Source organism: Rhododendron vialii, chromosome 9a (genome assembly GCF_030253575.1).
Source record: "Rhododendron vialii isolate Sample 1 chromosome 9a, ASM3025357v1".
In the NCBI taxonomy this organism is placed as follows: Eukaryota; Viridiplantae; Streptophyta; class Magnoliopsida; order Ericales; family Ericaceae; genus Rhododendron; species Rhododendron vialii.
In genome coordinates this window covers 31,304,498-31,322,568 of record NC_080565.1, presented here as the reverse complement: position 1 = coordinate 31,322,568, position 18,071 = coordinate 31,304,498, and the positions used below count along the sequence as shown (strand labels likewise).

General features: G+C 39.9%; 1 protein-coding gene across 2 annotated transcripts; it reads right to left on the bottom strand.

The window, feature by feature from the left end:
- Positions 1-2,833: 2,833 nt before the first annotated feature.
- On the bottom strand, positions 2,834-17,735 carry LOC131301101 (uncharacterized). Of its 2 annotated transcripts, none has more exons than XM_058327247.1 (9): positions 17,218-17,735; positions 15,653-15,744; positions 14,764-15,464; positions 13,858-13,928; positions 12,679-12,768; positions 12,364-12,555; positions 12,144-12,245; positions 10,260-10,395; positions 2,834-3,473 (listed from the first exon to the last, which is right to left on the bottom strand). In XM_058327247.1, the coding sequence occupies exons 1-9, from the start codon at positions 17,599-17,601 to the stop codon at positions 3,310-3,312; spliced, it is 1,932 nt and encodes a 643-aa protein (XP_058183230.1). In that variant the 5' UTR covers positions 17,602-17,735; the 3' UTR covers positions 2,834-3,309. The 2 variants fall into 2 exon arrangements, with proteins under 2 accessions (XP_058183230.1, XP_058183231.1); XM_058327248.1 differs by lacking the exon at positions 2,834-3,473 and adding an exon at positions 9,711-10,131.
- Between the last annotated feature and the right edge of the window lie 336 nt (positions 17,736-18,071).

Sequence of the window (18,071 nt, the reverse complement as noted above, 5' to 3'; positions counted from 1 at the left end):
CGATGAGTCCCGACTGCCCTACCCAAGTTGTTAATTGTGTCCAAACTAGTACCAAGCACCTTTCATACATGAAATATTCACTCACCCAAATGTGATGATGGAAATGGCCGCATGTTCATCTATGCCAAATGTAACTCTTTTCTTCCTTGGTTTTGGACGTTCTTAATCTGACTTTCTCTTCTTGGGTAAGAGAGAATTTTTTTTTTTTTTTTCAACTTTTATCAATTCCTTCTCATTCAATGGTTTGAGGCACTTGGGGTTGTGTTCACTCTTCATTTTGAGGATGTGATGGCTTTCTTTGAGAAGGATATTGTAGGGGTGTTGTTGTGGGGATATTTTTATTTGAGACACCTGAGTTTGCGTTTGTTATTCATCGAGAATGTCTTTGAGGATGTAATGGTTTTCCTTGAGAACAATATTATAGGGGTATTGTTGTGGGGATATTTTCGTTTGAGACACTTGGAGTTGCGTTTGCTGTTCATTTTGAGGATGTAATGACTTTCCTCGAGAACAATATATTGTAGGGATATATATATTCGTTCGAGGGGTTTCGCGTTCGCTGTTCATTTTGAGAATGCAGTAACTTTCTTTGAGAATTTTTTTTTTTTCTTTTGAGAATTATTTGATGAACCTAAAAACCCAATGCTTCTTTGGACCCAGGGGCGGAGGGACGGTGGTTTTCTTAGATATTCTACCATAATGCCCTCATAGATGCTTGACTCAGAGGCGGCGTTACAGCTTGGCTTAATTGTTCAGTTAAACACCCCACGAAGTTGAACAGTCAATGCCCTCATAGACTTCTCTCTCTCTCTCCATTACCTTCTAGCCCTAGGTAAGTTTTCCCCAAAATTTCTTACATAAGTATGTTAATGGTTTCCATTAAATTGTTTCCATGTATTTGGTATGAATAGTTTTTTTTTATTATTATCAAACTTGTTACTAATATATAAGTTCTTTTTGTGATTTGAACTGTTGGTGCTAGTGGAATTTAATTAAGTACTATATGGTTGGTCCTTAGAATGAAGTTCAATACTTTTTGACCTTGCTAGTTTTTTTAATAGGAAAAAATATTCCATGTATAAATTTTTGTTCTTGAGTAATCTTGACCCACTAACGACTAATCCTAGCTCCGCTCCGGTTTGGACCCCTTCTTTCCCTCATTTCGTCACTCGAGCATTTATGAGTTCTATTGTTCCATCACGATCCTCTTCCATCATGTCGCCAACGGGAATAGGGTTCATAAATTGTCATTGGATCCATAATTTGAGTTGAAAAGTGTTTTTCCACGGTCTTAAAAAACAAAATTGCTATTAGCACTTACCTCTCCACAGATCAATGCAATGATCCCATGTGGCAGCGTCAGAAAGGAGGTCGATCGGGGCGAACCTGTCGGGTTTGACTACTGGACAAAGAAAAACCTATGTACGACAAGGCGTCAAAGACGCAATAGTAGAGAACGTTTGAAAAGAGGTAGCCCAGATTAAAGGGCTCGGAATATCGAAAGAACCAAGCCCAACAATCAGAAAGGAGGTCGATAGGGGTGAACCTATCGGGTTTGACCACTGGACGTCATTCAACCGATGACGTCTAGTGGTTCTTCAGTAAACACAGGCTTGGAGTGGACCATACAAGCACAAGGAATAAAACATTTCTTTATGTACTTGAATCCCATTACTTAAAAATGGACAGGTTTTTTTTTTTTAATGGGAAAATGGACAGGTTTATATCCTACACAAATCTGTTTGCACAATACAAAAGCATGTAAACTTTCTATAGAAATTAAGATCCCCAGAAATTGCTGAGAAAATATAGTGCTCATTCACAGGGATTGGGATTCTAGACAGTCAAGCTTGCACAGAACTTATGCAGGTAGAAAAGGAAATCATTACAAGAAACTCACCAGTTCAGGATGTTTTCCAATTCTTGAGCTTGTGTTTTTTTTTTTTTTTTAAATCTTTTGCCAGCTGCGTAAGCCTCCCAATCTTTTTTGACACCTACTTTTAAAGAAATAATTGAACCGCATTCCATTCAAAACTTGAAAAAAAAAAAAAATTTCCATGAATGTGCGAATTTTTCGTTAGGTTTGTCATACAGCCTACGAGCTTTTTGTTTGTTCCTTAATTGATTTACTTTTTCAGGCTGATAAGCTGTTTAGTTTGTATGTGAAGGTGAAAGGTAGGGAGGGACCTGAGGGGCCATGCTCCCCTAAATCTTTCTAGGAGTAAAATTTTTTCACTGTTCCTACATGAAATTTCGCATATTCAATGGCCCTTTATTTGTGAGGTTTACAGGATTATATATGCAGTTCAAGCTCGCGGGGAAGCTGTTGGATCAGAGTATGGCTGCAATTTGGCCCAAACCTAAGAGTAGTGCTACATGTACCGACCTCCCCGGTACCGAAATCGTACCGCCGGCCGCCGGTGGGCCGTCTCCGGCCACCGGACGGCCGATCCGAGCCGTCCAAAAATTTTAAAAAAAAAAAACGAGGGGGCCTACGCGGGAATCAACGGCATCCGAGGTGTGTAAGGTGCTTGATCCGAGCACCCTTTTTTCGTGTATATATGTATATTCGCGGGAATATACATATATACACGAAAAAAGGGTGCTCGGATCAAGCACCTTACACACCTCGGATGCCGTTGATTCCCGCGTAGGCCCCCTCGTTTTTTTTTTTTAAAATTTTTGGACGGCTCGGATCGGCCGTCCGGTGGCCGGAGACGGCCCACCGGCGGCCGGCGGTACGATTTCGGTACCGGGAGGTCGGTACCAATATCATTTCTGCAAACCTAATGGGAGGTTGGTAAAATTAACCCTAGAGAGAACTTGAAAAGAATGGTACATAACGTATTCATATTTCCTTTCTCAATATTATACATCGTTACATTCTCAGAAATTTACAAAGAGCCTCTTGGTTTCAGATTTCAAACCCCTTGGAGATCAGATCCGAAGCCCCCGAAATGTATTTATGAAGTAACAAAAGGACAAAAAATAACCCTAATTTCAATACAACTAAATTCAATACAATGTACAATCGAGGGAAATGTCCTCCATATCAAACATCACAATGGAATGACGTCCGAATAGATCTGTGACTAAACTAATCCCCCCAAGCAGTGAGTCGCCTCCATAAGCAGGATCTGGTAAATGGTAACTACCATAGTGACATATCCAAATGCACATCCTTCGACATTCCATAAATCTCGTCTTCCGAAGGTCAACTTGCAACACATTCTTTTTCTTGAAGGTTTGCAAAAATTTAAGCTTTATGGAGTTTCAGTGGCTTTCACTCCTTGGTAGTACTTTGCAACGCTATCTTTCGCTTTTTTCTCCTGAAGATGAGGCTTTCGTTGTTAAAGACTGAAGCATGCATTGAGCAGCAGCCAACTGCTCCCTCAGCATGACATTGTACTCGTAGAGACGGTCAAAGTTCTTTTTGATGTCAGACATACTGATTTCAGAACCACCCTTTAATTCTGTGATCGTAAACCAAGAAGGTTAATTGTACAAAGCATGAAAGCACATAGAAGTGACAGCCTGAGATAATTCACACATAATTAAAACAGTGAAGAACTATGATTGATACATAAAAAAACTCTTTACCATAGTTCAAGATTCCATTTTCCACCTTTTTACGAGAAAAGCAATTGTTCAAACTAGTATAATAGTATAATGCAAGTTGCTCTCAAGTCTCCATCTAATACTATACACCATATTAGCATTCAACTAAACATAATGCACAAAAAAAGGTATCTGGTGCGAGATACCGTTAGCAATCATGTAGTACAAATTTTACTGAATGATGCCTTCAATTTGGCATCAAATTTTGATATATTAACATCCTGCCTTGCTTCATATTCTGATTAGAATGTTGATTTATGTTCTGCTAAGTGATCTCAGAGATTGTGCTACACTGTAAGAAAAGGAAAAAGAGAGGATTAACTTCACCCATATTCACACGCGATGCCATAAGAATAGATTATCTGTACGCGGGTTTGAACCTTCACTGGTTGGGCAGTACAGCATTATATTATTAATCGATGGTCCAAAGTTTTCTCTGTTGCTGTGCTGCTATGTCTTGAATACCATAAGCACACGTCTTTGTTTCAATACCCAAGCATTTCTGACTTTTCTATTCTTCTGCAATCTCTCTTTAGTCTATAGTAATAATGTTTGCATTTCTTGAAGCATAACTTATGCACACTAAACGTGTTTTGAAATATTTATGGGATGAATATATCATGTACATTAGAATGTTCCGCAATTGTTTGCATTTCCTAGAATGCAATTAGTATGTCCAAGTTATCTTGATGTTCAAGTCTTGACCTATGAAATATATGGTCTTTCATTTAATTAGTGTTAGATTGCATATTTTTTAGTTACCTCAGAATAAATTGTTCATAAATGTTATAGATATACACTCCATTTTTCTTCAGATATATTCCTGTTAAGTTATGGGTTTATATGTAATTAGTTGTAGTTTACATTTAATCTCTTATGTAAGTAGATTAGGAGATAAGGGTCTAATGTGTAAATTAATGTTTACATTTGTATAACGTAATGAGAAATAAACCCTAACTTTTGGGTCTCAATTTCGGTGTCCACGTTTTCACATGGTATCAAAGCTACGATCTTGATCAAATGTCTCAAACAAACAAAACTCCTTACCTACCGACGATCTACGCTATGCCACTGATCCTCGCTGACTTTGTTTTTTTGCTTCTGCACCTCATGTTACCTCTAGAACTACCGTACGACATCCGACAGGTCTGGATCTTGCTCACTGAATTGTTTCCGACCACGAACAGACTCGTCTAACGCCGTACAACCCTCGAACAGCTGCTGTACGACTCGTTTCAACATTTCCACCGCCGTACGCCACTTTCCAACGCCTACGATCTATTGGGTAACCACGTAGGTGGGTTTTTCGATCAAGCCCAATTGTTTTTCGTTCAGTTCCGACGCCATACGACTCTCGAACAGCCTCCCAACGCTGTACGATCTACTGGGTAACCACAAAGGTTTTTTTTTTTAATCAAGCCAATACGTTCTCATTCAGGTCTGAGGTTGTTTTTCTGTCCACGTAGGTACCGTATAACGCACTGCTGGGGCAGAGTTGGTGATACCCATTTGGACTTGGTTGAGGTATACTTTCTGCTTTTTCTGGATTTTTAACTTGCGGCATTGTCAGGGGATTCCAAAAATGCTTCTGCTAGTACAAAGAATGAGTTAAGTCGTGTAGGAACTCTGGATAACACTCCTCTAGATATTTGTCATATTAAATTGGATGGTACCAATTATTTGGTTTGGTCTCGCACTTCTACTTTAGCCATCGAGGTCAAAGGGATGTCAGAGTTCATTGAGGGCTCTATTACTCCACTTGTTGAGGTTGTTGAACTTAAGAAGTCTAAATCTCAGAAATCGTTGGTCATGACCTGGTTATTTAACTCCATGAGAGCTGATATTTGCCATACTTTCCTACTTCTTGATACTCCGCATAAGATTTGAACTACTGCTGCCCAAACCTATTCGCAACAAGGTAATGATGCACAGTGTTTTGAGTTGAGGAAAAAACTCCGTACATTGGAACAAAATTATCGCTCTGTCGCTGTGTACTTTGCTGACCTGAGTAGAGCTTGGGGGGAATTTGATTATTATCAGGGCTTTCAAGCTGTTTGTGCTGTGGATGCTGCTAATTGGCTAAAAAGGATGGAGAAAGAGCGTGTTTATGACTTTCTTGCTGGTCTTGATCTGGAGCTTGATCCGATTAGAGTGCAGGTATTGGGTCGTGCTCCGTTTCCATCCTTAGGAGAGGCCTATTCTATTGTTCAGCAGGAGGAGAGTAGGAGGGATGCTATGTTGCAACCTCCTATTTCTAATCATTCTGCCCTGGTTGCTACTCCTCAGGATCATTTTGGTTCTGATAGTGGGCCTATTCTCCAGAGTGGCAAGTCTCAGTCTGGTACTAGCAGCGGGCCTCTTGATCGTGCGTCACTCCAGGGTGATTATTGCCATAACACTAGTCATACCAGAGATTTTTGTTGGAAGCTCCATGGCAAGCCCTCTCGTGGGCACGGGGGTGGACGCGGTGGCCATGGTCGTGGTCCGGTGCGTTCTCGGGCCCAAGCTCATGTTTCGGAGTCTACAGTTGGCACCTTGCCTGATTCTGGGTTCAGTTCTGGGATTCAGGCATCATCTGATCATGTTGGCGGTTTCTGGCTCAGGTTGATTCTCCATCTACTATAGCTTCCTCTTCCACAGCAGCTCCTACTTCATCCTATTTTGCTCACACAGGTATCTCGGCTAGTGCATTTACTGTCTCTTCTACTATTCCTTAAATTATAGATTATGGTGCCTCAGATCATATGACTGGGTGTTCTGGTAAGGATAAGGTCCGAATAGCAGATGGGTCATTCTCTGCTATCTCAGGGAAAGGATCCGTTCGCTATTCTCCCTCTATTTCTCTCTCTTCAGTTTTACATATTCCCAACTTTGCCACTAATCTTATGTCTGTTAGTAGCCTTACTCGTTCTGCAAATTGTTCCGTGACCTTTTTTTCTACTCATTGTGTCTTTCAAGAACTGGATATAGGGAAGGTGATTGGCAGTGGTAAATCACATGATGGCCTCTATTTCTTGGAGTCTGCACCTCGCCCACCCATGTCATGTGGTCTTGCTCTGCAAGCAGATACGGGTCCAGCTCTTACTATGTTGCATCAGTGGCATAGTAGATTGGGTCATCCATCCTTTGGAATTTTAGAGAAACTTTTTCCTAATTTAATAAAGTATTGTTCTATGAATCAGTTTTTTTGTGAAGCCTGTGAGCTTGGTAAACAAAAACATTCATCTTATGCACCTATTAATAAATGGAGTGCGTCTCCTTTTACAGTTATCCATTCTAATGTTTGGGGTCCTTCCCCTGTTACCTCTCTTAAAGGTTTTCGGTGGTTTGTCACTTTTATTGACTATTATTCTCGTGTTACTTAGGTGTATTTACTTAAGTCAAAAAGTGACGTCTTTTCTTGTTTTAAATCGTTTTATACCATGATACGCATTCAATTTGATACGAATATTAAAATTCTCCGTAGTGACAATGGGACTAAGTATATCGATAGGAATTTTAGGGCATTCCTATAAGAAAATGACATTCTTTATCAGACGACTTGTGTTGACACTCCACAACAAAATGGAGTTGCTGAACGCAAGAATCGTCATCTTGCTGAGATAGCTCGCTCTCTTTTATTCACCATGAATGTTCCCAGATTTTTTTGGGGAGAAACGATTTTGACTGCTACTTATCTTATCAACCGTATGCCATCTAATGTTCTCCAATTCAAAACTCCTATTGAGTGTCTTCCTCACAGTTCTCGTGTCACCACTCTCCCACAGCGGGTGTTTGGTTGTGTGTGTTTTGTTCACGCCCTTCATCCCTCTGGGGGCAAGTTAGGTCCTAAAGCCCATAAGTGTGTCTTTATTGGATACTCTCCTACTCAAAAGGGTTATAAATGTTATGATCCTCAATCTAGAAAGTTTTATGTCTCTATGGATGTTACTTTTTGAAAACAGTGTCCTTTTATTCTCCATCCACTCCATCTCTTTCAGGGGGAGCATCAGCAGGAAGAGATGTTTACCTCTTTTTATAATCATGGTGAGGGGGAGAGAAAACAATTTAGAGAGGAACCAATATCTGCTGAATGAGCAACTCATGACATTGGTGACAATATTGAGGAAATACCACAACGGCTGAAAGGGTCTAACCTAAAGACCTACATTAGACAGAAGAAAGGAAAGTCTTCATGTGTAATACCACCTTGTCAATTACAATCTCCTGCTCCAGTTCCGGATTCCTCATCTAACTTATTTGGTAATGAATCTTCTCCTATTGAACCTCCCTTTATTGAGTTTGATAATCTTCCTATTGCCCTTCGGAAAGGTGGTAGGTCATGTACTCAACATCCCATTTCTCAATTTCTCTTATGATCGTTTATCTCCTTCGTACCATGCATTTGTTTCGTCTCTTTCTTCTATATATATTCCACAGAATTGGCAGGATGCATTCATAATACCTAGGTGGAAAGGAGCTATGGTAAAAGAGATGACAGCTTTGAAAAAGAATGGCACTTGGGAGCTAGTATCACTTCCAGGAGGAAAGAAATCAATAGGATGCAAGTGGGTTTTCACTGTTAAGCAGAATGCTAATGGTACAATTCAGAGATACAAGGCAAGATTTGTTGCCAAGGGTTTTACTCAAACCTATGGTATTGACTATGAGGAGACATTTGCACCAGTAGCAAAAATGAACACTGTGCGAGCTCTGCTTTCTTGTGCTGCCAATTTGAATTGGCCCATTCACATGTGAAAAATGCATTCCTCCATGGTGAGTTAGAAGAGGAGGTGTATATGGACGTACCACCAGGTTTCTCTTCCTCTGAGACTGAAGGGAAGGTGCGTAGATTGAAGAAGGCCCTATATGGGCTGAAACAATCACCTAGAGCGTGGTTTGACAAATTTTCCGAGGCTATGTTGGGGTTTGGATACAAACAGAGCCATGCAGATTATACTATGTTCATCAAGGGAGGCGTTGGTAAGATTGCTGTCCTTATTGTGTATGCTGATGAAGTGATGATATAATAATGATAGGCAATGATGTGAATGAAATTCTTAATCTCAAAGAGCTCAAGAATTCGAGATTAAAGATTTAGGATCACTAAGATATTTCTTAGCATGGAAGTGGCAAGGTCTGATAGAGGTATTTTTATCTTCCAACGAAAGTATATACTTGATCTTTTGGAAGAAACAGGTATGTTGGGTTGTAGACCTGCAAATTCTCCTATTGAGGTGAATCATCATCTTAGTGGCAATGTGGGGGAGTGCACTGACAAGGAGAGATATCAGCGACTTGTGGGTCAACTGATATACTTAGCTCACACTCAACCAGATGTTACTTATGCAGTAAGCGTTGTTAGTCAGTTTATGCATGATCCTCATGTTTCGAATCTGGATGCAGTTTATCGGATCTTGAGATACCTCAAATCAACTCCAGGAAAGGGAATTCTGTTCTCTAATCATGGTCATTTGCGATTGGAGACATTTACTGATGCTGACTGGGCTGGTTCTATGGATGATAGACGCTCTACTTATGACTATTGTACTTTCATTGGGGGAAATTTGGTTACTTGGCGAAATAAGAAGCAATAAGTGGTCGCCAGGTCTAGTGCAGAAGCTGAGTACAGAGCTATGGCTCATGGCATTTGTGAGCTCTTGTGGCTCCAAACCGTGTTACATGATTTGGGAATTACTGAAAATGGTCCTATGAAACTCTACTGTGACAATAAAGCTGCCATCAACATTGCTCATAATCCTGTTCAACATGACAGAATAAAGCATATAGAGATTGACAAGCACTTCATCAAGGAAAATCTGAACGCGGATTTGACATGTATGCCTTTTGTGAAATCTGAAGATCAACTGGCTGACATATTCACAAAAGGGCTTGATAGCAAGAGTTTCCACCCCATCGTGTTCAAGTTGGGCTTGATTGATATCTTCGCACCAACTTGAGGGGGAGTGTTAAGTTATGTGTTTATATGTAATTAGTTGTAGTTTACATTTAATCTCTTATGTAAGTAGAATAGGAGATAAGGGTCTAATGTGTAAATTAATGTTTAACGTAATGAGAAATAAACCCTAACTTTTGGGTCTCAATTTCGGTGTCCACGTTTTCACATTTATTTGACTTTGTTAGGAGAACTTAGAAGAATGCCCTTCCTTTTTCTGATTTTCTTGTGAACGACTGCTGACTACATAGAAGGGCATCATGTAACTTTGCCTAATAAGGACAAATTCCAGAGTGAATTGTCCATTTTTCTTTAGTTACCTCAGTGAATAAATTGTTTGTATATGTGATAGATATACACTCTATTTTTCTTTCGAACAAATGCTAACAAGAAAACACAACCTCTTCGCAATTACTACCACAAGAAAGTAGCCCCTAACAGGCCTACCGTGTCATTCATATTTTCAATCACAGGTCAACGTGTCTTAGTCGTGTCGATGTTCATGTTTGTATAATTGTATCATGTCAAATGCCCATGTCCATGTTACTTGGGTTTGATCAGTTTCAGGATAAACAAATCTGCATTAACAAGGTAAATGGCAGGCTAAATTTATCTATCCTTTCAATTAACTAGCAAAAAGATAAATTTAAGGAAAAGAATGGGATGGGTAAAAATTACCCTTCAAATATTAAAGATGGGTCGTTACCTAATGTAGGAGGTGGAGGAAGCAAAGAACCGAGAGTAGTAGAAGTTGCTCGAGCCTCAGGGAGATTACCCTCATGCGAAGCATTATGTTCATGTTTTCCATTACTCACAGCTCGATAGACTTCACTTTCCAGAACCTGGAGCTCTCAAGCAAGATAAACAGTTAGCTTCCCACGTTTAAGCAACACTTCTCAATCATAAAAGCAATCCAGATTGAAGAATATGAACATGCATCCACAAAAATCAGCACTGGAATAACATTTTTTTTCTAAAGATTTTTCTTTAGGTCATTATCAATTGTGAAGCATTCATAGCATTTTCAGCCACTTTTCACTGAACAATCTAGTCCCACACTTCATTTCTGGCTCTAACTACAAGTTATCTCAACGCCCAGTTGAACAATAAACAAAATATTTCATCTAGTCCAGGAAGAGGCTTTGTGTTCCCCTTTTTCTTTATCGTTTTTTTCCTTTGTTTTTGAGGGTGGTGGTTTGATGAGTTGGGGAAAGCTATCAAAGAGTCTATCTTATCCGATTCCCCAGCCCACTCTCTTTTATAGGTCCAAAAGCTTCATAGAATTTTGTCGAGGTAAGGAATTTGCTAATTTTTTGAAGTGCCTTTTTCATTGCAGTGCTATACCTCTATGAAAGCCGTAACAACCATGCAGAATGATACCAGGGAGAAGCTGTAATTTGGCAGGAACAATAAATATGAAAAATGAAGACTTTACTCAAAATATAGCTGATTAACTTCTGTCATTTTTCAGTTCAACAAAGACAAAATATTTACGGGGGAGTGGGGAAAGAAATAATTAACTACCGGTCCACCCCTATAGATTGAACCCAGGACTTCACAATTGGGAGTCATAAGCTCCGGACAATGTATTTCATTAGCTGACAGCTTCAATGCCGATAAAGCCTTTCTAAAGCAGAGCAACAAAGAATATGCACCCACATTAGAGAGACCAGTACATATGTGGAAATCCCAACATGGAACAACCACCATAGCGACTCCTTTGGAAAACGCAAAATTCACTAATAAACGATCAAGTACTTTAAACGTCAAGATGCCAAGACACTACCAATTGCCAACAAAATACCCCCAAGAGAGCATCATGAAGTTCATTCATTATGGCACGACCTCCCTAATCTTCAAACACTGTGTTGATCCCCACTAGCAACGCCCACAGGAACATAATGCGCGATCAAAGCAACCGCCTAACCACTGCATCAATGTCAATTCACCAGAGTACCAATGTTCCAATGCGCACACTCACTATGGCAAACCACAAAGATCAACTTAAATTCTAAAGGCTCTCTCAAAATAAGAGAAAATAGGTGGACTATTTCAAAAGCTCTGAGAAATCCCCCAATTAATGTATGCTTTGAGATTGGTGCAACCTCAACAATGAAGATATGGATCCTTGATTGCAAAAAGAAGAAGAAGAAAAAAAGCAGCGGGACAAGGATCCTTAAAATTGAGTAACAAAAGAGAACCAGGGGTGGGGTGTGACACTTTTAGAAGAAATTTGGGAACACCTAATACAATGACAAGAACTGAGAAAATCAAGGGGGTGTAAACTGTGAAGACATAATTCCTAACAAAGAGGATTTTGCTTCCTGCAAAGAACAAGTCTGAAGATTTGTACAAGTCAGTAGAGCCCCCAGGCCAAAATTTTCAATGATGGCTGCCTTCATATAATGCCCAACACTTTAACAGATGCATAAGCCAGGAAAGAAGACAAATGCAGACTAAATTAAGATGAAGCTGGAAACTGCAACTCAAGATTTTGTTTTTCTTTTTTAGGGAGAAGCTAAACTTACAAATTCAATAAAAGACAGCACAAATAGATAGGAGACTGCAATGAAACAAGAAAGCAGCTCACCGGTTTCCCTCTTGAATCTGAAAGCATCCCTTCCATGTTTGAGGGAGATTTACCTACACAAGATTGTGCCGCTTGAGTCTGTATTTGCTCTTTAACAGCCTTCTGTGGAATAAAATTCCTTTATCTTATCAGAATAACAAATTAAATCTAGTAGGACAACATCAGTTCTGTATTGTGGCTAACCCTAGTATTACTATTAACATGAATCACCAACTATTACCTTCTCACTAGGCAAGATGACGTTTCTGTTAAAACTCATATTGTCCGTTCTGTTTCGTCGCCTTCCCTTAACTGATGATCCACTTTTGGGCAATGACTCAATCATAAGAGTGGTGCAACATGTCTTCCTCACATTGCTGTAATCATCATCCAATGTTTTGCTACCCCACGTGTACATAACATATTTTCTCAACTAGTTGGAGAAAACAAATAACTGTCAGCTAAACACAGAAGATAACAGTAAAAAAGAGAGCAAAAGGCTACATAGAAATTAAACAAAATACAATACAAACTAGTCTCTGAAATAAGAAAGTACTTTATCCCAGCGGTCTTGAGCTTTTCTCCGACTTCTAATCTTTCGCATCACACTATCCTCATTACGGAGCTTCTTGATTCTGTACTCGCACTACAAACTAAAAAAAGTCAGAAACATCTGGAAGAAATAGAATGTTCGAGATAGTTCTATTTCTGTTCATTTCGATAAATTCTACTTCATTCATTTCAAAACTGAAGCAACAACACACTAGAAGAAATTATGCATTTCTCTTTCTCTGACAAGATAAAACTTTGATTACCTAATGACTCCACATTTCCCCAAAAAAATGAAAAGTGGTGAGCTATGAAGCACCGACACCTCTAAAGGTCGAAGTATCGTAGTGTCAGGACACGGGGACACGGGGACACCGCGGGACACCTCGGAGATACGTACGGGACACGCCACGTGGCGTGTCCCATATTTTAATATTAAATTTTGAGGGGGACACGGCTGAGGACACGGCGGGGACACCGATGGGGACACGGAAGGGGTCAAACTGTAATTTTTTTTTAAATTTTGGGGGCCAAACTGTAATTTTTGAAAAATTTGGGGGTCAAACTGTAATTTTTTTTAAAAAAATTTGGGGCCAAATTATATTTTTTTAAAATTTCTGGGTGCTCAACTATAATTATTTATTTATTTATATATATAAATAAATAAATAAATATACACGTGGCGTGTCCCCCGCCGTGTCCGTGTCCCCATTTTTTTAGAATTCCCGTGTCCCGGTGTCGGTTTGGTGTCCGTGTCCGTGCATCATAGGTGGTGAGCAAAAGACTAAATACCCCAACACTGATTCCAAAGAGCTGACTACAATGCCATTTGAACAAAACTTCATAGTCATGCAAGGGGAGCATGCATTAGCTAATAGAAAAATCAGGTATGCTTTACCGATTATTAGCATTATGACACTGTTATATGTGTGGATACTCTTCAACGTTTGGCTCTTGTTTGTGAGGTTTCATCGGGATACAAGGCAGTTACCAGGTGATAAGATGTAAATCAGGTATAGATACTAAATTTCGTGAGGGTAACATCATTACTTCTCACTTCTTAGCAATACCTACTTGCACTATATTTCAATTGTTAACACCAGATCATTTAAAATCGTAACCATTAGAGACATGAGAAAGATCGTAACAATCACATGTGTAGGAAGAGAATTAAATGGAAACATACTTGCACCAAGAAGTAGAAAAATATCCCAATACTAATGCAATAAAGGCCACCAAGTTCAGCAAGGAAGCTCACTGCATTCTTCAAAGAAAGAAGATAGTATTAGATCATTGATTGGAAAGTACTACCTTTACTAGTAGTAATATTTAGAGCAAAAATTGGTTGCAATAAATGTAAAGCCAATCTTGAACATGGAAAAACTGAAGGTAGATAAGGCTTGGTTAGAATCGCCAGATGAGCAGATATTTCAGAAATTCTCCAACTTAAGTCTGACCTAATTAATCAAGTTCATAGGCATTACAATAGTAAAAGGAATATCAGGCTTGGCCCAATCTTTCACTTTAAAAATCTTTATTGTTAGAGGATGCACCATGATTTCGTCGCACTCATTTTCTCTCTGCACTAAATTAACTCTCTATTCTCTGATTACTCGCAAATATGTTGAACCTTACTCCATGACTTACCCCTATTGTCGGAAATGAATGGTTGGTTAAATCAAGATTTCAAAACCTGAAGTTAAAAAAGGGTTCAGTACTAGAAGCCATCTCCAAAGGAATCACGGACATCAAAATATTAGGAAAACATTTCTAGACAATGAAACCTAGAGATCCCATTTTCTGAAAAAGTAAAGTGCTTGCCTACCCAAACGAGAAAGGTGACTACAGATTGGGAAATCTGATACCAATCCTCTCATGGCCACACGAGATTCCAAGATAGCACGACTCCCTATAGATTGGTTACCTATGGCATGTACCACCTTTAGGAAAATGAGTGGCATCCCAATAGTACCCATGAAAAAGAAGGTTAAATTTGACAAAGAAAGACATAGAATGATGGTCAAGACTTTTTGAAATATCTGGTAAAGAACATAAATAAATATGAACATGTAAATGATCAGAAACTACTTACCAGGTCCCAAAATGTTCTGATTATCAACCTCGACGACATAGGCTGAGAGAAAATCAACGTACAAAGTGATATTGATTAGTCCGTTATTAGGGCTTTGAAGTGAAGCATGGAGCTGACTTATCTCACTATAGTATGAACCCGGAAGAAACTCGTGAAATAGTGGCTGGATGAGTTTAAGATCGTGCAAGTTACGGTAAATTCGGGGAAACAAATTAAACTTCAATACATTTGGAACTGGCCCTCTATATGTAACCGGTCTGTCTTCACTATTGCTTGCATTCTTTACCATCCCACTGACAAAACTCAAATGTTTTCCACTGGCATGGTTCTTTGCACTGAGGTTGAACTGAAATCCAACAGCAGCTGCAGGGCTAGTTGGAAGATCAACAAACAGCCATGATATATACGAATAGTCTCGAAGAAGCTGACAATTGTCACACTTCAACACTATAGTTGGTCCCATAGTGGTGTTCAGGCATGAATAGTTAGCAAAGGATGATAGAGGAGCAACTCTGTAGTCTATGAAGCCTGGGTTCCCAATGGCCAAAGTACCAATGCCACGTAAGTGTGAACAAGTCATACTAGAAACAGTTGTAATATTGAATTCCATGTCATTGGCGAAGGATAATAAATCAGGTGCATTTGTTGCTCTCACATTATGAACCTCAACCGTTCTCTTTGATATAGTTTGAAAGAGCAACCTGTGAAAGTAAAGAATAGTTCATTCAGCCGGATTCGTATTGATCTGGAATATTGGAATGGGCGAATGAATTATGAAGAAAAAGATTAAAAAAACAATTACATAATCCTTTACATGACAACACCACATCTATGGATATGATTCAACTGAACACCATAAATTGAGGAAAGAAAGCTATCAATTACTCACGTGGCAAATAAACCAATAAATAGAATCCAACTTGCCATTGAGAAAGCTCCACCAAGTTCCGTTTTCCGCTTCGTAACAACCTTCTGATCATCCTACATAATTAGTGATATTAATCTATGTACCTAAAAACAAAGAGAAATTACATTCTAAGAAAGTGTGTGTGTGTGTGTGTGTGTGTGTGTGTGTGTGGTGGTGGGTGGGTGGATTGTGCTAAGAAGTCACTCTGGCTATGAACATGATGGTTAACCACTGAAGACCAAAGCAAAGCGTCAATACAAAAGGAGAATTCAGATAGGGTAAAAAGAATAACAAAAGAAGACGTTTTTTGATTTTATGCAACAGAAATGGAGTCCCAAACGCACCAAATAAATTCTCTACCCAATTAAGCATTAATATCCTCCGTTCACAGCTAGCAAAGCACCAACTTCCTGCTTTACTCTTCTACATCAACTTTAAACACCCCCCCCCCCCCTTTTTTTTTTGTGTATGCATGTGTTTTTTTGCTTGGTAAAAAGAGTTCACAACAGCTCTATTACAGAGAACTGATAGAAGTTTCAAGTTTCAGCTGTCGTTTCTCAATTTCAGTGAATGTGCAGCCAAGCAAATAGACCATGAACATTTTCCCATCTTTTCTGAAAGTTCAGATATTTCTTAATTAACATCGACAGTGACTTCCACACTCACCTAGTATCGCCTCTTTTTTTGCTTGCATTTATTTATGTGAGATTACAACATTGTCATTAATAAATTCCTATAAAACCGATAAATTTGAAAGTTTCTAAGTACATTCAGAAGTTCCTCAATGTGCAAAATCTTAACCATCCCTATTGAGAAATGAATTCGATAAACCGTAAAAAAAACCCGAATATCAAACGGAAATCAGTCCATGAACTGAGAAGTAAAAGGTGGGGAGAGAGAGATTAGTATTGATTCTGCTCTGCTAAAAATCTACAAGTCTCCCAACTTTGTTTTTGGGTAATGTAGGGTGTCCGGGCCAGCTTTGCATGCACCTCCTCGGACTAATCCCTATAGCCCCTCCCATAGCCGTTTCACATGCTTATGCGTGGGGTGAGATGGCCCCAAGAGTTGCTCACAAGGAGAATCGAACTTGAGAACTTAGGAAGGAGCAAACCCTTGGGGTTATAAGTCTATTTGTCCCAAATTGGTAAGCAAGTTGAACAAATTGGGACAAAGAGAGTATCACAACATCTTTTTTCCCCCATAAAATCAACAAACTTTGAAGTTTCCAAGTAGATTCAGAAATCCCTCAACGTGCAAAATCTTTCCACAATCCCTAAAAAAATGTAAAATAAAACGGAAATCAGTCCAAGAACTGAAAAGTAAAGTTAACCCCAAGGGGTTGGACTGGAGGTCAAGTCTTGAGACTTAGGGGACTGCTAAGGTTTCAGGTTCGTAATCTCAAAGTGTTATGACTCCTTTGGGAAGCTTTGCTCCAACTTTAATTGGGCTCCCCTTGCGAGACGGCGGGAGTGCACGTACGCTGGCCGGACATTGTAGTTATAAAAAAACTGGAAAGTAAAGTTGGAGAGAGACAGAGAGAGTACGAGCCAATGGCGTGTGGCGAAGCAGATGTCCAAGCGGCTAATCCACCACCGGATCTGGAACCAGACGGTGCGCCCGTCGCGCAGCTTACCGAGCCGGACGAAGAAGCAGAAGGCGAGCCACGAGAGAAGGAGGACCAGTGTGGCCTCGAGGAACACGGCCTGGGACTGGGTGAACCTCTTGATCGAGTCGAACGCGAATATGGTCTCCGGGAAGGACAGGGTGTAGTCCACGCCGGAGGACGTCACCCACTCGTCGCCGAACACACGGAACAGCTGGCAGGTGGCGGCGGTGGCGTTGTAGAGGCACCCCGGGTTGCACGCGCACAGGGTTTCGTTGTAGGGGAAGGAGTTTGGTGGGCACGGAGGTGATGGTAGGGACGACATGCTTTGATTGGGTAGAGAGATAGAGAGAGAGTATGATTGGGTAGAGGGGGAGAAGGAAGGAATGAGAGAGAGAGAGAGAGAGGTGTTGAAAGAAGGATTTGCTGACTGCGTTGACGTGCTGTGGGAGAATTTGCGAGTTGCTTCTTTGGTCTTCTGTCGTTGGACCCCATTTCAAAGGCAGGAGAAAAATGGAACAAGGGAGAAATTTCGGAAGGTAAAGTGTATTTAGGAGTACAGAGGTGGTGTGATAAACGAGCCCGACCAGATGAGCTGGTTTGAAAATTTAACGAACTTCAAAACATGTCCGAGTCAAGACTCTCTTAATAAACTAGCCCAATGTTGAATGAGCAAATAAAATCGATCTCGAATAATTTGAATTATTAAAAGAATCGTACGTTGAACGAACTGCGTAATACGTTGTTTGAGTTGATTTGAAAGATTAACGAGCTTTGAAAATTTATTCAAGCTTT